Here is a 25,475-nt window from a genome sequence, read left to right as displayed (position 1 = left end):
TTGATTAGTTTGTAAGTAGGGTTATATATCTAGTAACTAAAATATGTGTGGAAAATTGGGGAACAATACAGCCGATTTTTATAACTTCGGTTCATGTATCAACAAGCTAAAACTTTAATTTTTTTATCTTTTTGATGTTCTAGTTTTTTGTTTAATTAATAACTAGCAGGGTCGGTAGCCCGCAGCTTCGCCAGCAGAAATGAAAACTGAAAATTAAGCACACATTTATATTTGCTACTTATTCTAAATTTAAAAATTCCTTTTTTTTAGTCTATAAGCCGAGAAAAGATTTTATCACAACTTTTTTTTTTTAATTTCTGGAAACATAATTATACGACACCATCGATTTTTTCCGGTTCCAATGATCAAACTTGACCGAAATTTTTTTTCTGGGTAAATATAAACTAAAAGGTTCCATTTTGAGAGTAATCCAGCCCAAAGGTCCTTTCAATCTTCAACCAATACATAAATATTGAATATGTCTCTATACACCTTAAAAAAGTAGTTTTTCGAAGTCATATCCCACAATTCGTCTTAACTTTTGTCTGGTCAATATTCTTAGCACTTTTGAATAAAATAAAAATCCTTTTTAGTTCATTACATGCACAAAACAGACCTAAAAAATAATTTTTTTTATAAACTGCCCTTTTGGAACAAAACCTGTTTTATTCCAAAAATATTTGATTTTGGCCGTCACTTTCTGTCAAAATGCAAAAATTTGTTCTTCAAAACTTTAATAAACTTTCCACATTTCACGATTGGAACATTTGAAATGCGATTCCCAGTCTGCGCCACTTTGAAGTTTTTTCCAAATTTTTTCATACGAATTTGAGTGTTTTCTCTATGGGATTTTATTCAGTGGGTGCAGACTGGGGATCGCATTTCAAATGTGCCAATCGTGAAATGTGGAAAGTTTCCGACCACATAAAGTATATATATTCTTGATCAGCATCAATAGCCGAGTCCATCTAGCCATGTCCGTCTGTCCGTTTCTATGCGAACTAGTCCCTCAGTTATAAAGCTATCGCGATGCAACTTTCCCAAAAATCTTATTTCTATTGCAGGTAGTACATATGTCGGAACGACCCGGATCGGACCACTATATCTTATGGCTCCCATAGGAATAATCAATAAAATAATGGATCCTTCGACATACAATGGTCTTATTTGTCTTACAAATTAGGTGAAAGACGCCTCTAGATGTTTTAAACACATATTTATCCTTGTATTTCTTTAAGTCTGTTCACTAGGGTTGTTTAAAAATCGATAGTGGACACCATTGATGTTTTTGGCTATCGATGGTGGCCAATATCGATCATATCGATAGTATCGAAAATGAAAAAAAAAAATTGTAAAAAATTATTGAAAATATGTGGTTGACACATACAAATTATGGGGAAAGAAACGGTCATCATGTATGTTGAAAAGTGATCATCATAGTTTCCATGTCACTTTGGGGATGTCCCATACTACATCGATAAAATTACAGTTGGGCAACTGCAACCTTGCCATTGGCGCTGTTTACTGCCCACCCCGTTTTACAGTCTCCAAAGTCCAATTCATGGACTTCTACAATTCACTTGGAGAGCGATTCATAGCAGCAGGAGATTACAACGCCAAGCACACACACTGGGGATCCCGCCTTATGACCCCCAAAGGAAGGCAACTATATAATGTACTCATCAAAACATGCAACAAACTGGATTACGTTTCCCCAGGCAGCCCTACATACTGGCCTACAGATCCTAGAAAACTACCTGACTTAATTGATCTGCAAAATCTCTTTTTGATCTATCATCGGACCACTCACCAGTGCTAATAACTCTTCTTGAAAGCCCGGAATTAATCGAGCACCCTTGGAGGCTGACGTCGCATCGAACCAAGTGGCTGAAGTTCAAAAAGTACGTAAGTTCCCACATTGAACTGACTCCACAGCTCAACGTCAAGGAGGACATCGACTGCTATGCCGATGCATACTCCAGTACTCGTCGCAACAGCCAAAGTCTCTACACCGCAAGGGAGGGATGGGCGCACACACCAACACAAAACTAACTTGGAAATCGAACAGCTTGTTTTGGAGAAAAGACGTTTGAGGCGTGCTTGGCAAACCAGCAGATCGCCATCCTCGAAACAAAGTCTTAAGGAAGCTGGTCGCAGACTTACCAGGGCCCTAAGGCACGAAGAAGTAGAAGCACAACGCCAGTACATTGAGAAACTTTCACCCACCAGCACCAAGCATCCCTTGTGGAAGGCCCACCCAAATCTAAGTGCGCCGTACGAAACAGTAATCCCCATAAGAGACTCTTCAGGCAGCTGGGCCAGAAGCGACAAAGACAGAGCTTGTACATTCGCTTTACACCTTCGAAATGTCTTTCAGCCAAACCCAGCAACAAATTCATTCGCACTACCGTCGCCGCCAATTCGAATCGAAACTGAGACGGACCCAATTCAGTTTCAACCAAACGAAGTTGCAAAAGTCATCAGCGAGCAATTGAAACCAAAAAAGGCCCCAGGCGGTGATCTAACTGCGAAAATGCTAATTGAACTCCCAAACTGTGCAGTTGAGGTCATTTGTAAACTCTTTAACGGGATTACACGACTTGGCTACTTTCCAAAAAAATGGAAAAAATCGGTAATCATAACGATCCCAAAGCCAGGAAAAGATCACACAATACCAGCTTCATACAGGCCGATAAGTTTACTCTCGTGTCTGTCAAAACTGCTCGAAAAATGCCTTTTGACGCGCATAATCCCATATCTGAAAGAGCACAACGTTATCGAGAATATCTGAATATCGAGAATACTGCAGTGCGGTATTCCTTGAAGTTGCACAGGCTTTCGATCGAGTCTGGCTTGATGGCCTTATGCACAAAATCAGAACTATTCTGCCGGAAAACACTCATATGATACTTGAATCGTACCTTTACAACAGAGAATTTGCCGTGAGATGCAACACTACAACATCAGACGATTACACTACAGAGGCTGGAGTTCCCCAAGGTAGCGCCCTTGGTCCAACTCTATTTCTCCTTTACACCGCAGATATTCCCACGAACGTCCGGCTAACTACTTCCACATTCGCAGACGATACCGCGATCATAAGTCGGTCCAAATGCCCAATTCAGGCAACAGCACTACTAGCTGATCACCTCGTGGTAGTGGAGAGGTGGTTATCAGACTGGCGTATAAAAATAAATGCGCAAAAGTGTAAACACATAACGTTTACTCTTAACAGACAAACGTGTCCCCCGCTAACTCTGAATAACACGCCACTTCCACAAGCTGACGATGTAACGTACCTTGGCGGTCACCTAGACAGGAGACTTACATGGAGCAAAACATATCGAAGCTAAGAAAATTCATCTAAAACTAAAATCCATTGGCCTCCATTGGCTCTTAAATGCTCGCTCCCCCCTCTGCCTGGACTTTAAGGTCCTGCTCTACAATTCAACGCTTAAGCCAGTCTGGACATACGGCTCCCAGTTGTAAGGAAACGCGAGCAGCAGCAACATCGACATTATTCAGCGAGCACAATCAAAAATCTTGAGAACTATCACTGGGGTACCTTGGTATGTTCGGAACGACAACATCCACAGAGATCTTGGCATTCTGCCCGTAAAAGACGAAATATCAAAACAAAAAGCGTCCTACCTCACCAAGCTAACTTCTCATCCAAACCAACTCGCCAGGGGGCTAGCCAGGGTCTCATACCGGACCCGATTGCAACGAAATGACCTTCCAGCTCAGCAATAGTTATTAGAGCCCTTTAATCTCGCGTCAGTCATCATGACTGTTAGATAGTTTTTTAATTTAAGATTTTATATACTTATTGTTAGTCTCAATTCAGAGAAGATCCAATAAATAAAATGCATGTGTAATAAAAAAAAACAAGAAAGAAAGCTAGCTTCGGCTAGCCGAAGCTTATATACCCTTGCAGATCGTTGCTATTAACTTACAAATCGCAAAAATTTTAAATTTCGTATTATTTTAATATTATTTTTTCTATCCTTCCCTATTGCAGCTATATAATATAGGGGAGAGGTCTGTAGGTTGAGACACCTTTTGTTTTTAGTCTCCCATTTGGACATTCGCTTTTGAAACTTCACGTGTTAAGTACCGATCGAAAGCTTAGTCTTTTAGCTGTAAAATAAAGCAAAAAAAAAATTTTTTTTCCCTTGGGAAAACTAAAAAATAATTTTTTTTTAAAAGTGCCAAAAAATGACAATTTGAAAAAGAGGTCTGTAGGTTGAGACACTTTTTAAAGTCAATAATACTCACACAAAAAGTACTCCAAACTATAAGGAACTATTTATTTATGTTAATTTAATCAATTTTAGTTCGTCCTAAATTATTTCCCATCCATTTTTTAAGAACTTCGACCAAATAACATTTAAAATCAAAAGGCTCTTTGAACATTCACTTTTCCCCTAATATCAAAGAAATGTGCTAGGCAGAAAGCGACCTCTGTTGGCCTAAGGCCTTTTTGTATGAAAAACGGGTGTCTCAACTTACACAAAATGGGATGTTTCGGAAAAAAATTAATAACTTTTGTTCTGACTGTCACATTAAGCTGATTCTTTTTTTAATTAGTTAACAGTTAATATACTAATGTTTTAAATCTCTTACCAAGTTAATTTAAGGACGTTATTAATTTTAAATGGAATTTTGAAAAAAGTAGACAAAATCTTTTTTGGTGCAAAATGGTACACGACTCTCACAGCTTAAATCTGGCTAGAGCCTGGCTTATAATGTTTTCCCCAAAAGTTTTGTCACTAAAAAGGACTACAAAAAAAAAATAAAAAAAATTTTTTTAGTGGAAAAGTTTTGAGAAAATTGAGTGTCTCAACTTACAGACTGTCTCAACCTACAGACCTCTCCCCTAGTCGTCCGATTTTTGTTAAATTTAATTCAAAACTCTGAAATACTAAAAAAAAATCATATCCTAGAGTATAAGAGAATACAATAAAAACCAACGGAGCTATAATTTGTTTCCAATTAATTTCCCATTAATTTTTCGATCGTTCCTATGGCAGCTATATGATATAGTCGTCCGATTTTGATAAAATGAAAATTGAAATTCGGAAATATTTAAAAAGAGTCATGTTCTAAAGTAGAAGAGAATACAATAAAAACCAAAAAAGCTAAAATTTATTTCTGTGTAACTTTTCCGTTAATTTTCCGATCGTTCCTATGGCAGCTATATGATATAGTCGTCCGATTTTTAAAATATTTTATTCAAAATTCTGAAATATTTAAAAAATAATATTTCCAAGAGTAGAAGGTTTTATTTCAAAAAACACCGAAGCTAGAATTTTTTTAACGTTTCCTTCCCATGGGAGCTATAAGATATAGTTATCCGATCCGGTTGGTTCCGACTTATATACTACTTGCAATAGAAAGAAGACTTTTGGGAAAGTTTCATCGCGATAGCTTCAAAACTGAGAGACTAGTTTGCGTAGAAACGGACGGACAGACGGACAGACGGACATGGCTAGATCGACTCGTCTTGCGATGCTGATCAAGAATATATATACTTTATGGGGTCGGAAACGTCTCCTTCACTGCGTTGCAAACTTCTGACTGAAATCATAATACCCTCTGCAAGGGTATAAAAATTTCTCCCCACAGCTTGCCACCGGCTAATTGCCACAGCCTCAACGATCAGAAGCTGCCTTCCATTTCGAGGAACATTTCGCGACGCCCCCCGTACAAAAAGTAGGGGAGAGTGGGGATAGGCGAACCACGGGGATAATTAAACCACTACAAATATTTCACCTTCTGTCATGATTTTTTGCGCCATCTATATGTGTGTTGCTTACTTAGTCGATATCCTAACGTCACACGCACGCACAGTCGCGTCAGACGATTGTTGTCGTTTTTTATCGTTTATCAAAGTTTGTATTCGCCGTTTGTAGCTTCAATTGTGACCTAACGTTTTCTTGGAAAAATTTTATCGTGATTCGCCAGTGGCATTGAACTTCATAAAATTGTATTTTACCGTAAGTAGACGCAAAGTATATTTCAACGGATAGCTCACGCAGTTTAAATATTTCATGTTTTCTTCAAATCACTTCTAATTGGCTTATGACTTGTGGGGATACATGAACCAGAGGACTTACGACTCGGGGAGGAAAACGAGGAAGGAGTATCATTGCTACAGACTCACCGCAGAAAAATTGATCGCGGAAAAACAGAATCAGAAAACTCAATAAAACCTTCGAAAAAAGAAAGAATAAAAACAAAAATAAGAATAAATAAGCAATATGGGACGTTCCATATCAACTCGGCCACCCCCTTTTTTGATTTTTTTTCTATTTGGACAGTACCACATTGATTGCAAAGCCCCTTGCTTCCAATAGTTTACCTCATACCTATTTTGTCAATGTTACCACTCTTTCGCCGTATAATCGCGTTGAAAAGAAAACACAAAATCATTTTTATCCTGCGAACGGAAGAAACAATTGGCATTGTTCAAAAGCAGAAAAATCTGTCTTTCCATGGCCGATTACGAGAAAAAAAATAGATTTTATTAGACCGTAGATGACCAAGCGATAGCGTTTTTAAAGTCTAAAAGTAGGATTTCGTCCAAAGGGCCAGTCTGCAAAAATACCATTATATTTTTCTCAGAAAGCACCATATTTAACGGATTTTATGCCGCTGGTTTCAAAGTGGGATCTATCTTGTGGAATTATCTATGAATTATTTTCATTGATTTATTAATTTTTTCCAAAGCATATACGATTATTTTAAATTACTTATTAGTTCTTTCTGACAGTTAACTACACTAAAAACGAACAAAAGAATTCATAGCTAATTACTCAAGAGAGATCCCACTTTGAAACCAGTGGCAAAAAATCCCATACATTTGGGGCCTTTTGAGAAAAATATTATGGTATTTTTGCAGACTGGCCCTTTAGACGAAATCCTACTTTTAGACTTAAAAAACGCTATCGTTTGGTCATCTACGGTCTAATAAAATCCATTATTTTTCTCGTAATCGGCCATGGAAAGACCGATTTTTCTGCTTTTGAACCATGCCGATTGTGTCTTTCGTTCGCAGGTTAAAAATGATTTTGTGTTTTCTTTTCAGCGCGAATATACGGCGAAAGAGTGGTAAGATTGACAAAATGGGTATGAGGTAAAATATTGGAAGCAAGGGGCTTTGAAATCAATGTGGTACTGTCCACATAGAAAAAAAATCAAGAAAGGGGGTGGCCGGGTTGATATGGAACGTCCCATATTGTAATGTTTGATTACATGCTGTAAAGGTGCAATGTTTATATTCGAACAGAAAGAAGGCATGCACAAGGAAATAAGTTACACTTTTTTATACAATTGTAGTTTTTGTGTTAACCTGATAGGTGGTTCAACTATCCCCATAGGGTGGGGATACCTGAATCTGTAAAATACATTGAACCTAACATCATTATTACCTATAATTTAAGTGAGACACAAATTAATCAAGATTGCGAAATTAACAAAACCATTCAGGGAAACATTGTAATACAATTAAGTCAATTCTCCTTAGAAATAAGAGATACAATTATATTGATATAGATAAGGAAGGCAGGTGGAAGGGGATGCCGTGAATCAAATTGTTTAAACATTTCTATTTGTTTAAACAATATAAGGCACGTGTAAGAAAGGGTAAGAGAATCAATTTGCATTTTAAAACATATCACAAATTTTTTTTTCGATGGCACAGTTTTTTTTAAGATTTTTTAAAGTTTGAAATGTTAAATTTCTGACTTTTTTCGAATTTTTTTTAATATCTCGGCAGATATCCACTCGATTGGGCCAGTACTGCCATACAGATCAATATGATTGGATAAGTAATGGGAGCGCAGAAGCTTGACAAAGATGAAAAATGTGTTTTTTAGTCGACTGTAAGTCGGCTGTATATATCGTAAAATCTCGAAATAAATCCGTTGAAAAATCATAATGGGTACAAACTTAAAGTTTACATCCTACCGAATAAAACAAGCTGGATATGACCCAAATCCATGGAAAACATGGATTTATGGTGGATTATAAATGTTCGGATTTTTCCACTTTTTTCGGTTGACAGAGTCCAAATTTAAGATATATCATAGGCGGCGACATGTAAACAAAAAGAATTGGTGTTGGCAGCCGGGTCGCTAAATAGCTGAATCAGATATTTAAAAGCTAGAAAATTATTAAAGTGAATTTAATTTTTGAAATTAAGGTTACTCTTTTCATAAGAATGAACTATCCAAATGGGTAGTACTTAATTAAAAATACTCACAGTCATAACGCAAGCAATTTTATATTTTTAAAGGAATTTTCCGAAATTGAATTTATTTTATAATTTTCTAGCTTTTAAATTTAGCTATTTTTTGACCCGGCTGTCGTCACCACTTATTTTTGTTTACATGTCGCCGCCTATGATAAAACTTAAATTTGGAAGTGTTCTATCCATGTAATGGGCATTGGTATCCACTATGGGGCATTTGACCTATTTTTTTTGGCATTAATTAATAATTCCAAAACAAAGAAACTTTTTTGAGTTTGGTTTTTTGAAATAGGTTTATAATAATTAAATACATCTTTTTGAGCAAAAATTAAACACTACAATAAATTTATTCAAAAAAATTTGTTTTTCCTAAACCTACAAAAACAAAATTTTTATTATGGTTTCTAATAATGAAGAAACAAACAAAAACACATTTTTTTGAAAACTTTCTTCTTTGAAGAGATATTGACTTTTTCCTGTAAAATCCGACATTTTTGTATGCCAAATACTGGCCGTATAAAAAAATATTTTCCATTAAATATTAAGGTAAAATCTTTTAGTAAAAGTTTTTTTAAAGAATGTTTCAAGAAAAAAAAATTTATTTTTTAAGAAAGAAAATATAAATAAATTATTTAAACGGCTAAACTGAACTGAATTTGGGAAGCATATATTCTGGAAACTGAGACTTCTTTAATTAAACAACACCGGCTGAGGACACCGTTTCATATTATTGTATTGGTGGTGTAGCTATATGGGAGCTGCGTTAAGGGGGGCCCGACCTATACAGCCAGAACAGCCGTTGGAAAATCATGTTTGTAAACAAATTAGGGCCGGTTTCTCAAGTCCCTGTCAAAGTCCCTGATACCTATCTGTTCGAAAAACTTAAGTACCAGATAAACTGTTCGTAAAAGCAAATCCGCTTTCTCGACTGCTTTAATATATCTGAACGAAAAATTATTACAGAGTGCTGTTAACTCACAGAATTGTGCTGTAAAGCGCAAAAAATGCCGTGCTTAGATTATTTCATCTGCTGTTTGGGTATAATGCAAAGGAAAAGTCAGCTATGATTTGGTTTCTTCTTCATAGTTGGCTTTGGGAAATCAGCTGTCATTCTATCGAGCCGAAAACGCTGAATAGGGACTCCGAGTCCCTCTCATTGATGCTCGAGAAAGCTAAAATGCCTTAGCAGGGACTTTATCTGTTCGAGAAATGTTAGACGGCATTCGAAAAACCGGCCCTTAGGGAAATAAATTTGAGGAGAAAAAACAACTTACTTTTGGTCACTGCGAGAATCGAACCCACGACCTCAAAATACACGGGGGTGACACAAAAAGTAAGGGGTAAATGAGGTTTCTATGTGGTTTTCCAAGGGAATTTACATTTTCCCTACACCGTCGCACAGTGGCGCCTTTTGACTTTTTTTTGGTAATAAATCATAACTTTTGAACCAGTGAAGATAATTGAATTTTGTAAACGGCAAATGATAGATAATTGATCCACCTTTCAAATTATTGCTTGAGACAGGGAGTGGGCGTGGCAGAGGCGTACTTACAAATCGGCAAAGTCAGAATTTAAAAACAAATCCATTTTTTTCCGACAAAAAAAAACTTTTTTTAAAAAGTTTTTGTTTTTTTTAGTTTCTTTTTTCATGTTGTAATTTTTAAAACTTATTAAAAAAAAATAAATAAAAAATTGGAATTTAAAAAAAAAAATTTTTTTTTTTTTAAAAATTACGTTTTGTTTAGTTTATTTTTTTATGTTTTAATTTTTAAAAACTAAAAAAAGAAAAAAAAATAAATAAAAGTTTTTTTAAAAACTTTTTTTTTATATTTCATGTTTTTTGAAATAATGGTCACAATTTAGTAAACTTGGTAAATCCAATAGACCTAACATTTCTGGACTATAATTACTAGATTCTAACTCTGTGACAAGGTTGTGATTCCATGACCTTAAAATACAGTTTGGACTCGCACATACTAAATTCAATGCTTAGGCAGCGTAAGTTGTTTTGAGCTGGCAAAAGTGGCTATTTTCGTTTCTGAATAACTTTTAAACGTGATTTTTTACAGTAACATGATGTATACCAAAATTTAAGGACTCTCAAGGGCTATACAGTTTGAAGTTTTAAAGGAAATCGTTGAAACCGTTTTTGAGAAAACTAAAAAAGGCTAAAATAAAAGTTTACAAAAAATTTGTTTTGTGCATATCTTTTTAAATATTACATTTACACAAATTACATACAGGAGGCGCTTAAAGCATTTTAAAATACCTTTCAAACGAGATACAGCACAAGTAGCTTCAGTAGTTTAGAAGTTACGGCCTTCCGTATTTTAGCTATTTATAGCTGTTTTTCCGCTAAACTAGCGGGTTTTTCCAAAAGTGGTAGAGCTAAAGTTTCTTATATCGAGCTGTTGCACATCATATCAAATTTTCAGGACTTTAACACAATGTTTTGGACAAATCTTTCACAAGGTTGCGCCATATGCAATTTCTGGGACCATGACTTTTTTACCTTTTTTGGCTCTTAAAACCGCGGACGCAGGCGGACGCAGCTACAACTTTCGTAATATCAAGAAGAAAGTCCAAATAACGTTTTACGGAAGTATAAAAAAAATAGTATTAAATAGTTTTTTTTTATTTTCCATCAAAGTTGAAAAATATGGAAAAAATGGACGTTTCGCAAATAACTCATAACTAAGAGATGCGCATGGCAAACTGCAATATGTTTTACTTTTTTTACTCTTAACTAACACACCAATCCGTGGAGAAAAGAAGCAAAGCGATTCGATACCTAGTTTTTAAGAAAAACCCCCCGGAAGTGCGAAAAATTACCTAAAAACGGTGTGTTTTTTTTAAGTGAAAAATTGTTCAACTTTGAAAATTCATATCTTTTACAAAAATTTTTTGATTTGAAAAAGGGTTACATATTTGTAATAGTGGATCAATTACCTGTCGATTGGTATGGGTCACAACTTTCTAGGACAAAGTCGAAAAAGTGATTTATTGCACGTTTTTTGGCCCAAGGCGCCACTGTGCGTCGCCTGCTAGAAAATACAGGATTTCCAACACTTTCTGCTAGAAGGAACAGGATTTTCAACACACAAAGAACCACCTTCTCACTTTCCCAGTGGGGTGCAAACTCTGCTCACATCCTTTTTTCTTGAGGTCTACGTTATAACTTGACTAAAGGCAAAATTGTTCAATTTTCTATTATTTATCATTAATTTTCCGATCGTTCCTATGGAAGCTATATATGATGGACGTTGATGCACTACTAGCAGTACAAACAAGTGGCCCAACGATACCAAGCACGTGCTTGTTACGCGCGGGACCCTTTATCAATTAGGGCAAAAATGCGAGTTCGCGAGGAAAAGACATGATATATGATATAGTAGTTTAATTTTAATAAAATTAAAACCGAAATTCGGAAATATTTAAAAAGAGTCATATCCCAGAGTTGAAGAGAATATAATAAACACCAACGAAGCTATAATTTTTTTCCTATTAATTTGCATTTAATTTTTCTACCGTTCCTATGGCAGCTATATGATATAGTGTCTTTAGAGAGGTTCGAGTCCAGATCAAGCTGAGTTGCTGCAAAGGCTGCGGCGTAACTACTGGCGGTGTCAGGATGTTGCTATTACGTTGCTGATCAGCGTTCTCATAACCAGGAGTTACGGTGGGAATAAGGTGAGGTTAGTGCGGGGTTCGGTTGCGATTAAGGAGGTATTAGATAGATGTAGGATTGGCAGCCCTATTTTATAACAGATCAGTTGTTCTGTTCTATTACATTTTCTTTAGTGTTAAAAAGCGTGATAAATGCGCACACAGTAGAGATTGAGCATCAGCAGAGGAAGGTCGCGTGTATCTCGAGTATATTGAAGTGTCAGTAACGGAAGCCTTTCTCTACAATTTTGGGGGCTCGACCGAGAACAATCCACAAACGTGCCAATTGAGTGTGATACGCGGCCAAACAACCATGACGTTTTTGTGCTAAGAATCCATCGATCGCAGTTTAATAATTAAAACTAGACGGAGAAACTAAAAAGTTATAAAACTAAAGTGATTACGAAAAAGAGAGACAAAAAACCATCCAGAAGAGCTGAGAATTTTCATATTGCGCAATTCCACCAAGTTTGCAAAGTATTGTGAAATTCTGCAACTACAAAATTTATTGCGCAGTTTGCCAACCTAAGTGCAAAATTGGTTTTGTGGCGAGAAATAAATTCCTAACAGAAGACGACGAAAGGCGTTTATACAATCCGTTGTCGCAGAGAGCGACAATAATGGCTAATGCGACAACTTGACCAGGAGGAGATCTTGGAAGCGTAAAATCTGGAGGAGATTACGAGAAAGCGGAGATCCAGAGAGGGTTATTGAGACGAGGCGGCAAAGTGACGCCACTGGAGTTGAAAGCGATTGAACAAACCTGGAGGCGCGATTGAAGGCGTGATTGAAGGCGATATTGAAGGTGCGAGTGAAGTCGACGTTGAAAAGCAGTTCGCAAAGCAGTCATCAGAGAAGGCAACGGTTGCAGCTTTTTGTTCAACAATTTACCAGAGACGAATTTGAAAAGCACTGACAAATATCAGAGATGAGCAACTAAAGACGAGAGACAGCTGGCGGTTCGCAAGTATAATTCTATACAAGCATTATCTAATTGATACCACGAATTTGAAGTTAAACAAAACAATTTATTGCAACGTAAACAATATTTTATTCCCATTTAAATTGTTCTTTTGTATTAAGTAATATAAAATAAGTTATGTAAGAGTAGAAAATATGAATGTTGAAGAGATCACACGATTTTCTGTTGCAGAGCTTAAAGACAAATTAAAAGAATTGAGATTACCAAGTTCAGGCCTCAAAGCAGTACTACAGGAAAGACTCATCTCCTATTTTGAGGGGGAAAATATCGACCAAGAAAGTTCAGAAGAGTCAGTGTACGAGGAAACCAACGTCGTAGAGTCAGATTCTTTTAATTCTCAACCCTCAGCCATGGCGTTCACACTGAGAGATATTGAAGATTCGCTTTCAGCATTCACTGGAAATGGTTCTCCAGATATTGATGAGTGTCTTGCAGACTTCGAGCTTAATTCTATTACAGTTGGGTGGACTGATCTTCAAAAGTTCATTTACGGCAGACAGTTGGTAAAGGGAGCTGCAAAATTATTCTTGGGTAGCCAACCAGGAATAAATGATTGGAATGCATTAAAAGAAGCTCTAAAAAATGAATTTGGGGAGAAGCTTACAGCAAAACAGGTGCAGAAAGAGAGTTTGATAGAATACTTCTACAGTATGACCGCATTAGCAAATCAGTCAAAGTTGGACGAAGAAAGTATTATAGAATACATAGTGGAGGGTATACCAGATTCGAAGCAAAATAAAAGTTGTTTGTACCAGGCGTGCAATCTTAAGGAGTTTCGTGAGAAACTTAAGGTTTACGAGAAAATTTGCGCGAGTCAGGGGTTTAAACCAAAGCCAAAATTTGACAGTTCGTTAGTCAAAACTAACCAAGATGGCAGACGTTACTTTAAGTGTGGTGGCAGCAATCATATTGCAAAGGATTGTAAGGAAGTAGGTATAAAATGTTTCAAATGCAATCAGTTAGGTCACAAGGCAAATCAATGCGGTACCAAGGAAGCTCGTAAGGAAGTGAAAAATGAAAACTCAAACATTCAGCAGCTGTCCCAGTTAACTTTCAACAGAGCGTTTAAAAACATTAGCATTGGTAACGACCAGATTACGGCGTTATTCGATTCTGGCAGCGATATTTGTACCATTTCCGAGACAGCGTACACTCGCATCTATCATGATATTCTGAAACCTGATATCAAGGAGCTTATTGGAATAGGTGGCAAGAAGATATACACTATAGGCTCATTCACAGTTGCGACGAAGTTGGATGACGCTGACGTTGACATGTGCTTTCATGTAGTGCGTGACAAGGATACCCTTTATGAAGGTGTGATCGGTAGCGATGTCCTTAATACAGTACCCGCAACAATTGGAGCAAAAGGAGTCGTTTTTCATGCAGTTTATTCAGTAGATCTTGGCCATATGTCCGGTCTCACCTTAGGTAGAGATGAAAACAGTCCAAGCCATGACTTAGGTCTCACTCATTATAGTGACAATCAATATGTGGCTTCCACTAACATTTCAGACTTGACAGAAACTTTTTATCAGTTAATGGCATCTAATTTCGATGAAGACATTGTTCCAGACTTAGATCTGCTTCATTTGACTACCGACATAATATCAGCAGTGGTTGGGTTAGTTCAAAATTACAAGCCATTAAAGCCAGAGTCAAGTCCAGTAGAAATGAAAATACTCCTCACAGATGAAATCCCAGTCTATCAGAGACCTAGGCGCTTACCGTACGAGGAAACTGAGAAAGTTGACAAGCAGATTAGGGATTGGCTGAAGGAAGGAATCATTCGTAAAAGTGTTTCCGAATACGCCTCACCCATAGTTTTGGTTGCAAAAAAGGATGGTACCAAAAGACTCTGTTGCGACTACCGCAAATTGAACCAGAAAATTATTCGTGATAATTTCCCTATGGCCTTGATCGACGATGTTTTACATAAGCTTCAGAAGGGAAAAGTATTTACAACGTTAGACTTGTCAAACGGATTTTTCCATGTCCCCGTGCAGGAAAGGTCTCGCAAATACACCGCGTTCGTCACCCAAAGCGGTCAATACGAATTCTGCTTCGTACCATTCGGAATTTCCAATTCCCCTGCAGTGTTTATGCGATACATTTTTGCAGTGCTCAGGCCATTAATTGAAGACAATACCCTAATCCTGTACATGGATGATTTGATTATTCCATCAAAAGACGAAGAAGAAGGTTTGGAGAAATTAAAGAAAGTTTTCGATGTTGCAAGGAGTTCAGGTCTGCGTATTAAGTGGGAAAAGTGTCAGGTCTTACAGAAGAGGGTCCAATTCCTGGGCTATACAGTCGAAAACGCAACTATCCAACCATCAGCAGAGAAGACTTGTGCAGTCGAAAATTTTCCAGTCCCGCGAGACAAAAAAGGTATCTTGGCTTAACATCCTATTTCCGAAGGTTTGTGAAAGACTTCGCAATTATTGCTAGACCTTTGTCGAACTTGCTTAGGAAGAGCGCTTCCTTTGAGATGGGCGAGGAAGAGTTAGCATCGTTTAAGCAATTAAAAGTATTCCTTACAAGTTCGCCTGTACTGAAGTTATTCGATCAAAAGAGTGCTACAGATGATGCAAGCATGTACGGATATGAAGCAGTCCTTCTTCAAAAGGATTCGGCTGATCAAGAATTTCACCCGGTTGAGTACATGAGCCGCAAGACAACAGATGCCGAGGAGAAAAATCCTTCTTATGAGCTAGAAGTACTCGCTCCTGGAAACAAATACGTACGATGACTTCTATTTGAAGCACGAAGTTCTCCACAAGAATTCTATAAAAGAGCTTATAGTAATCCCATCAGCCATAGAGAACAAAATAATCAACACAGCTCACCGACAAGGACATTTCGGCGTCAAAAGGACAATTGACTTGGTGCAGCGCGATTATTACATCCCAGATTTAGAGAAGAAAGCTCAAACTATAGTGAAGTCCTGTGTAGAGTGTATAGTTGGCGATGCTAAGTATGGGAAAAAGAGGGATTCTTAAACGCAATAAACAAGGCAGACGAACCGTTACAGACCTATCATATTGTCCATATTGGCCCCATGGACATTACAAAAAAAACAATACAATCATACCTTAGTAGTGGTCGACGCTTTCTCTAAATTTGTGTGGCTTTACCCCACTAAGAGTACTGGCGCTGACGATGTAGTGGATAGAATGGAAAGGCAGTCAGAAGTTTTCGGTAACCCAAGTCGTATAATCACGGATCGTGGAACGGCATTCACAGCCAATGTTTTTCAGGAATACTGTAAGGATCACAATATCCAGCATTTATTGGTAGCCACAGGAGTGCCACGTGGCAACGGTCAAGTAGAGCGTATCAATAGGATTGTCATCACTATATTGACAAAACTTTGTGCGGAAGACCCGAAAGCTTGGTATAAGCATGTAGGCAGAGTTCAACCATTTATTAATTCCTCTCCACCTAGAAGTACAAAGATAGCTCCATTCAAGATTCTTACTGGGATCAACATGAAGACCAACTACGATAAAGAGTAAGACAAGCTGTTAGAGGAAGATTTCTTAAATGAGTTACAGGAAGAAAAGGAGAAGATTCGAGAGGAAGCTAAGGAGAACATCGCAAAGATTCAGGACGAGAATCGCAAGTCGTTCAACAAATCAAGGAAGCCAGAGTCTGAGTACAAACTCGGAGATTTAGTAGCTATTAAGAGAAAAAGAAGTTCTTAGGGCCATACGCCGTGACTCGTAAGTTGAGACATGGTCGATACCTTGTCGAAAAAGTAGGAGATGATGAAGGTCCAAATAAAACAAACACTGTCGCCGAATATATGAAATTGTGGTCGTCCTCATTCGGGTCGAATGAATTGTCAGAATACCCGAATGTAGGAATGGCAGTCCTATTTTATAACAAATCAGTTATTCTGTTCTATAATATTTTTCTTTAGTGTTAAAAAGTGTGATAAATGCGCACACAGTAGAGATTGAGCATCAGCAGAGGAAGGTCGCGTGTATCTCGAGTATATTGAAGTGTCAAAACTATGTACAAAACTGTATCAAAAACTGTATTCATCGAAGAATAAAACGTGTCTAATAATTTAATAAATTCACGGCAGTAACGGAAGCCTTTCTCTACATATATATAGTCGGAAACACGTCCTCCCAGCGGGAACATGCCTCGGGAAAATATGATATTTTCATGAGGTTTCTCCATACAAGCGGAAGGGACAAAACCTTATTCACCCCTTACATTTCTTGCGTCTCTGGGTTTAAAATACACGGGGGTGACGCAAAAATTAGGGGTAAATGAGGTTTCTATGTGGTTTTCCAAAGGATTTTACATTTTCCCTACACCGTCGCCTGCTAAAAGATAAAGGATTTCCAACACTTTCTGCTAAATTGAACAGCGTTTCCAATATACAAAGAACCACCTTCTTACTTTCCCGGTGGGCTTCTACCGGTTACATACATTCGCACTAATACAGTATACCCATTTTGGGAACCGTTTAGAGCCCTGCATAAATGGATTCAATGAATTATTTTCAATTTTTTGTTTTATATGAATGAATTAATTAGAATTTTGAGTTTAATAGAATTGAATGAAATTGAATGTTGAGTTTAATAGAATTGAATGAATGAATAACATGACCTCTGAAATAATTCAAACAAAAATGTATTTTGAAGAAAAAAAAGCCAACATTTTCTGATTAATTCTGCCTGAACTTTATTTACTATGCAGTGAACATTGATTTGTTAAAAATTTTCCACTTTTTGTTCTCAAAAGAAAGCTCAAAAAAAATCTGGCAAATTCAAAAAATTCATAAAAATAATTCATTCATTCATTCAATTCGAAATTAATTAGAATAACATTCAATTTATGTCACATAGAATTGAATTAAACAAATTTGAAATTTCATTGCATACTATGATAAAACCAAAATTGAATGATTCATGCAGTGCTCTAGAACCGTTTGGTTAGATTTAACTACCCTTCAGTTCTGACTGTCACCACATGACAAATTCATTCGGTCCGTCATTCTCTTTTGCGCTTAAATAACGGTTCAGCTAGCGACCAAAATTTGGCTGGAATAATTTTCATGAAGCAGCGACATGTGTATGCCCTTACATTTTAGGAGCATTACTGTATTTCGAAATAAACAAATTAATTTCCTGTTATAAACTTAAATTGTTTATTCATAAAATTTGAATTTACTTAAACAATACATTTACCTAATTCAATTTTTTATTTAACTTGATTTTATAAGGTAATTTTTTAGTTTAGTTTAAAAAAAATGGTCCTTTCATATTTATTTAAATATTATAACAGTAACAGTTTTAAGAAATTGCGCTTTTACTGAACAAATACAAATTATTTAGTCGGATATATACCGCTTTAGAAAAAGTATAGCGAAGATGAAGCAAACGAAATCGGTTAAGGAAAAAGTAGGGTCTTGCAAAAAAAAAATTTCGATTTTTAAAAAAATTTTTTTTTCTTGTAGACTAACATTATAAGAGTACAAAAAAACTTTTAAGTCAATCGGAGAGAAACTTTAGAAGTTATGCTAAAACTAGTACCCTAACCTCTAAGACTTTAGGTACGTAAGTGCATCTTTAAGATTTTATTTTTAAGCCGAGAGTCAAATTTTTTAGGTGAAAAACGCATTTTTGACACAGGACTATCGAAAAAATTCATAAAATTATAAAAAGGGCTTCATAGGGGGCGGGTTGTTTTAATTCTTAAGCGAAATGTAAAAACAAAATGGAAATTCGATCATTTTTAGCGGAGGTACAGTGAACACCGCAAAACGCCTTTTTTTAATAGTGTTCCAGCAATCGCTTTGTCACCGATATATTAGCAGATAGTATCGGCTATAAAAAGTAGTGGATGTTAATTAAATGACATTTAATAATATACAAAAGGTTTGAATTAAATCTATCGAACCAGTTTTTATAGAAAAAATCGCAAAGTTAGGCGATTTTTTGGTTTAAAAGCACGCAAAGGGTTCTATGCGGTGCTTAATGGTCAGCACGCAAATATATAAATATTAAATAAAAATGTTAATACTTTTTTTTAATATTTCAACCACGTTTTCCTCAGCTGCGGATCGTGTATCTAAGAAATAATGCCGCGATCATCATGCTGCTTTTACAGAAATGTTTGTAATAAAATGGCCCACTGTCTGAACATACTTAATGTAGAAATTTGTACGTTTAGGTATTTTTTGTAAGCCAAAAACAACACAAAATTATAAAAAAAATTATTTTTGACTTTGAAAGAGTGCCACAACCATAGTTTTTAAGATATTACCGGTGACTTCAAAGAAATTGTCATTTGAGCTGTCACTATGGGTAGGACATCTCGAACAAATGTCTCTATGGAATGACGAGTGCCAAATGACATGGCCCGAGTGATTCACCCGGTGATCGTCTTTTGTGTGTGCGCGTGAGTAAAAAATCACTGAATCACTGCTAAAAAAAAAAGCACTAAGCGCTCAATTACTAGTGAATTTGTATGAAAAATTGCGGTGATTTTAACGTGGGCATGTCCTAGGGGCTCATCACTGCCAGAAACTGGCGCTTTTTAGGCGCTGATTTACTGCTATTTCAGAACCCTAATTTCGTAAAAAGAGAGATGGAGAAAGATGGGGTTGGTGAGAGAGTCCATTCTGCCGAGGCTCTGCCGGCGTCGCAGTCGACTCAGTGCAATTTAGTGCTCGGTCTGAATTCGGAAACTGCAGGGTATATATTTGGTGCGTGTGTGTACGCAGCGACTCGTACAGATTGTCAATAACTTCAAGTGGGCTTGGGATTTTAATATTTAAAACCGTTACCAAAATCAAAAGCATGATTTTGCAGATTAAAAAAATGCTACAAGATATTACTTACAAGATAAAAGATATAACTTACCTGAAATATTCGAACAATGTACGCCAAAAATGACAATGTCTTAATTTGTGCACCCATGAAATCTACAAAAATTTCTTTCTGAGGCGAGTTACTGAAAATAAAGTGAAGTAAGACGAATTAGAATAACGACTTCGGCGATCCGGATGCGATATCGCGGAAGATACTTCTAGAAGTGTCGCAAAATTCACCTCCAGAAGTTACTCAGAAGACGCTTGTAAAATATACAGAGAAAAGCCTTTGCCAATTAGAAAATTTAAAAAATATTTTTTTTGTTTTTTACCTGTTTTACATTTTTATTATTTTAAGGGGGATTTACATAAAAAATTTTAATTTTTCATGTTTTTCGCCTTTTTTTTCTTAAATAAAGACATGTGCTGGGATTTCGGAACTTGGCATGTTGATTACATTGTGTTTATTTAATTTTAAACCTTTTTTTAATCCTTTAAAATGGCGGCCTTGGGATTTTTTTTGTTGATCCGATTTTGATGACTAATTTAAATTTTCCTGGTAATATTACATTGATTACACAGGCCGACAAATTTTGACATGGCACAATGGTTGCGCCCATAGGCCAAAACTAAAAAATCGCCAGTACCAAAAATTACACTATGCAGCATCAAAAATTTACCTCGATGGATGCTATATTTTTGGATTCGTTACGAATTCCAAAGTTAAAATGCGTTTTCCAAAAAGTTCCCCGACGCAAGGATTCTTAGCAAAAGGACCTCAAAGTTCGAAAAATGCTGAAATTGGCCAACTTTCCTGAGCTCTCAGAGGCAAACGGATATATTGTTTAATTTGATGTTAAATTTTTTTAAAAGATACACTCTTTATCTTATAAACCCCATACTTAGAATAATTTTAGGATTTTCATTAAGGGAGAAACAAATTTTAGAAAACATAGTCAAAAAACATAAAAGCATACAGCTGCGGTAAAAATAGTAGTAGTCTTGCCGTCCTGTTTTTAAAAAGTTTGTTGTTGTCACTTTTCAATTCCAATTAGAAACCTTTAAAAAACACAGGGCGGCAACACTACTACTATTTTGACCGAAGCTGTATGCTTCTGATGTTCGTCAGTTGTGTTTGTAGACAATTATGGATATTATTTTTTTCGCTCATTTTTATGTTATCATTTTCTATAGTCGCTTCTTGTAACTGCCAATTTTCACACATGTACATCTTTGTTGTTTTTTTTCTACATTTCATTTATTAGAAGATATTTGTAAATTTTTATTTGTTTATTTTTTTTTAAGTACATAAAAACTAGCTATAACAAAAAAACGCCAGAAATGAAACATTTTTTGAACTTTCACAGGTTGTAAAATCTGGATTTTTGCGAATATCTTCAGAACGGTTCTTTGGGAATTTTTTTTTAATTGGTTCAGCGTGATCAGCATCTCAAAACTAATTGAAAAAAATTGGTCTCAATGTTTATCGGCGTTTTTTTTTTTTTGCATAGTCCCATGAAACGAATGCAGACATACCACCTCTGGAAAAAAAAGCTTGAACTTTGATTCTGCATCCCGTTAAATGGTAATATTATTTTTGTCAGTAAAGGAGAAACAGAATAGCTTTATCGTTAAGAACCAATTTCATACAAATTTGTATGGACGGGCAATTTGTATTTATGTATCTATATTCCACATTGAAGCTACACCTCGTCAAAGTTAAAAAGTAATTAAATATATCTCTTGCACAAGGTGGGCGAGCTCCGTCATCCTGGAGTAACTTCCAAAATACTTTAAATTTCTTCGTTAAACTTTTATGACACTCATTTAAAGAGTTATTCTACCAATTTATGATACCAAAAAAATCGGATTTTTTATATTTCTTTTTGTATCTCCTTTCCTAAGACAGATAACACGTTTTTAAGTAAACTCTTAGTTAGCAAATTACTGTTGCATACTTTTATATTGAAGATGTTACGTTACTGCTGTTCATAATTGACAACTACTTAAAATAGTTTCCAGATACAGAAACAAAACTAACACATCCCGTAAAAGTAACTATTTCAATTGTAGTTTAACTATTTAATAATATATCTAAATAAATTACCGTTGAGTTATTGTTGGTTGCAAGTTAATGGTAGTCAATATTAAAGGAATAAATTCCGAAACTTCTTGATGCACTGCGTTTTTATATATTTGATACATAAGTACAACAATTATCGGAAGCTCCTGTAAAACTTTTAAGGATAATATTCCACGAGGAAGAAGATTATACTGAAAAGAAAAAAAGTTTGTGTATTTTTAAAATAGTATATGGTTGTAAAAAACTAGTGACAAAAAGTGTAATGTATATTAAAATTTTAGCTTTAAAAACAAAACCAGGAAAAAAGTTGGATTCGGCAAGCCAAAGTTTATATATACTACAAGTTAAAAAAAAAATACTTAATGTCTAGTGCTCAAACTGATTCACAACTTTTGTTTTTAAATTGTCAACACATCAAAATGCTCACTTCAAAAACAGGGTTCTAACAGAAACCGCAGACGTTTTGGGGACGGTTAGTTGTAATAGAACCTTTAAAGTTATGTTAGATTTTTAGAGTAAATTTACTCTGCTTCTAGAAAGAATATGTGAGGGAAATCTCAGCCTTCTAGCTTTTGAAGTTTCAGAGATCTCAGCGTTCATATTGACAGACAGACAGACAGACAGACAGACAGACAGACAGGCAGACAGGCAGACAGGCAGACAGGCAGACAGACAGACAGACAGACAGACAATATTAAAACAAGAGCAACTAAATTTTTTCCTTTACGAATAATTTATGGCAAAATAACGGCAAGTTCCCACTAAAAATGATTTTTACAAATTTTGAACTTTAGTGTGGGTGTTCTGCTAAATTGATATCAACTTAGCAAAAGATCTCATAATTTTAAAAATAATTTGGCAGCAAATGATTTTACAAATTTTGAACTTTAGTGTGGGTGTGGGCTAAGCTGATATCAACTTAACAGAACATAATTTTAAAAATAATTAAGCGGCAAATTCTTTTTTTTTTCACGAATAATTTACGGATAAGTAACGGCAAATTGTCGATAGAAAAAAATTTTCATTTTCAAAAGTTGCTTTATACTTTACTTTATACTTTTACTTTATACACATCAATTTATGTGTATTTTTATAGAAAACAAGAGGGAACGTTATAGTCGGGTGCCCCGACTATCAGATACCCGTTACTCAAATAAAGGGAGTGCGAGGGAGATGGAGATAGAGATAGAAAACGTTGATCACGCATAACTTTTTAACGAATGGTCCGATTTGAAAAATTTCTTCTACATTTCGATAGGTATTGATAAACACAATAAAACTGCATTTTTACTTTTCCAAAATATTAAAATTTTTTAAATCGTATATAAGCGATTGTGGGTGTTAGAGGGGGCGTGGCACCATTTTGAAACAAACTTGCGCTGCGTAGGAACTCCTAAATTCTGCATGCAAAATGCCAATCTTCTAGCTTTTATAGTTTCTGAGATCTCAGCGTTCATACAGACAGACAGACGGACAGACAGACGGACAGACGGTCATGGCTAGATGGACTCGGCTAGTGATCCTAATCAAGAATATATATACTTTATGGGGTCGGAAACGCTTCCTTCTCCCTGTTACATACTTTTGCACGAATACAATATACCCTTTTACTCTACGAGTAACGGGTATAACAAGAGTGAACGCTACAGTCGGGTTGGTGACCCGACTATCTAATACCCGTCACTCAGCTGAAGGGAGGGAGATAGATATATAAATTTTGATTGCGTATACCTTTTTAATGAATGGTCCGATTTGAAAAATGTCTTCTACATTTCTATAGGTATTAAACACACAACAAAACTGCATTTATTTTTCTCGGAAATCTTTAAAGGTGTGGGCACCAGACACATTTTAAACTCGTTAGTGGGCGATTGTGGGCGTTAGAAGAGGCGTGGCGCTACATAGAACGCGAAAGGGCTCGTGCAGACTTAAATTTTTTGTACATCGTGGCAAATTAACAGGATGATTATTACGTGTTAGTCAAACGGGAACATTAAAAGTCAGGCGGCTTACAAGTTGTACAGAATCAATATAACCTCTTATATGATTGTGCATAAAATTAGTAATAAGAATTTTTCTACGATTTGCATAAGTCGGTAATTTAAGCAATAATAATATACTCTGGTAGGGAGGTAGCCTTACGTTTTGATCCCAGTTCAAACTACGAAGGCCAAAAAGAAAAAAAATTTTTTGGAACGACTCTTTAATGTGCACTTGGTATTGTGAGTTCCAAACCGAAGAACAATATTCCAATATAGGACGGACAAGGCAGGTAAATAATAATTTGGTTATATAAGGGTCGTAAAATTCTTGAACCCAAGAACACTCATAGCTTTGTTGAGAAGCTTTGGGTCCAGAAGAATACCTAAATTATTTACTGAATTTATTTATAAACGTAGGTGTACCCCTGTGAAAGATTATTACGTTACATTTCAGTCAGTTCCAATCAGGGATCGCACGTAAGAATTACTTTTTTAAAAAAATTGACAAATAAGTCTTATTTTTCAATTTTTATTATAAAAGTTGACAAATAACTCTTATGCTTCAATTTTGTTGATTTTTATAATAAAAATTGAAGCATAAGAGTTATTTGTCAACTTTTATAATAAAATAAAGATTGAATTGAAATAACTCTTGAACTGTGGGGTACATTGGTTTAAAATTGATATATGTATAATCTACGCTTTAATACCTTTCTGTTGATATGCCATATGTCCCCAACATATTTTTTACAGGGACCGTAAATAATCATTATTTGAGATTTTTATTTTAAAAAGACTACTGTGATATTTTGTTTTAAACGTCAAAAATAACGTTCTTTTTACTCTTGTCCACAAAGTATATGCATTTCAACAAATCTGGAAAGAAAATTAACTGTTATTTATTCATGTCTATAAAGTGCATAAAAACCAGTTAAATTATTGATTAAAACTTGTAAAAACCTCAGTAGGCCTTTTAAAATAAAAATCTCAAATAATGATTATTTACGGTCCCTGATTTTTTATAATAATAATATTTTTTACATCATCAAAAATATTTTGGGGACATATGACATATCAACAGAAAGGTATTAAAGCGTAGATTATACATATATAAATTTTAAACCAATGTACCCCACAGTTCAAGAGTTATTTCAATTCAATTTTTATTATAAAAGTTGACAAATATTTGTTGATTTTTATAATAAAAATTGAAGCATAAGAGTTATTTGTCAACTTTTATAATAAAAATTGAAAAATAAGACTTATTTGTCAATTTTTTTAAAAAAGTAATTCTTACTTGCGATCCCTGGTTCCAATTTAAGAGGTTATACTCAAACCATAATATCTGATTGTAATCCGAAACCAGACTCAATATTATTGTATGTTAAACAAAGCTTAACATCACCAGCATACATTAGTATACGAGAATTTGTTATGATAGATCGTTAATAAACAGCCCTCTGAGTCCTCTCATTCAAATCACTTAAAATCCAACTTAAGAGATTATATGGAAACCCAATCAAGTCTAGTTTGAATAAAAAAAAGAGAGTGGTTAAGGTCAAAGTCTTTACTGAAATCTGTATATATAACGTCAGTGCGCATTTTATTGTTAAATCAATTTATTACAGGAGTTGATCTTCGCTTAACAAAACCATGCAGCGAGGAACATAAATGTT

At 35.5% G+C, this 25,475-nt stretch overlaps 1 protein-coding gene across 13 annotated transcripts in view; it reads right to left on the bottom strand.

Moving 5' to 3' along the window:
* Nucleotides 1-25,475, bottom strand: part of Nipped-A (Transcription-associated protein Nipped-A) — a 520,496-nt gene that overhangs the window by 398,402 nt on the left and 96,619 nt on the right. For 10 of the 13 annotated variants that reach the window (XR_011418193.1, XM_070213836.1, XM_070213837.1 and 7 more), the window contains 2 exons: nt 21,842-22,008; nt 19,787-19,877 (listed from right to left, as the gene is read on the bottom strand). The exons of 1 other annotated variant lie outside the window; for it this stretch is intronic. Coding sequence is in view for 10 of the 12 variants with exons in the window: in XM_070213836.1 (XP_070069937.1) it covers nt 19,787-19,877; nt 21,842-22,008 (258 nt within the window). In the remaining 2 variants the exon portion in view is untranslated. Of the gene's footprint in view, nt 1-19,786; nt 19,878-21,841; nt 22,009-25,475 lie in introns of those variants that run through there. 2 more of the 13 variants (XM_070213833.1, XM_070213834.1) reach the window with 2 other exon arrangements.

Source organism: Drosophila takahashii, chromosome 2R (genome assembly GCF_030179915.1).
Source record: "Drosophila takahashii strain IR98-3 E-12201 chromosome 2R, DtakHiC1v2, whole genome shotgun sequence".
Taxonomy (NCBI): Eukaryota; Metazoa; Arthropoda; class Insecta; order Diptera; family Drosophilidae; genus Drosophila; species Drosophila takahashii.
This window is presented reverse-complemented; position numbering and strand designations above follow the sequence as displayed.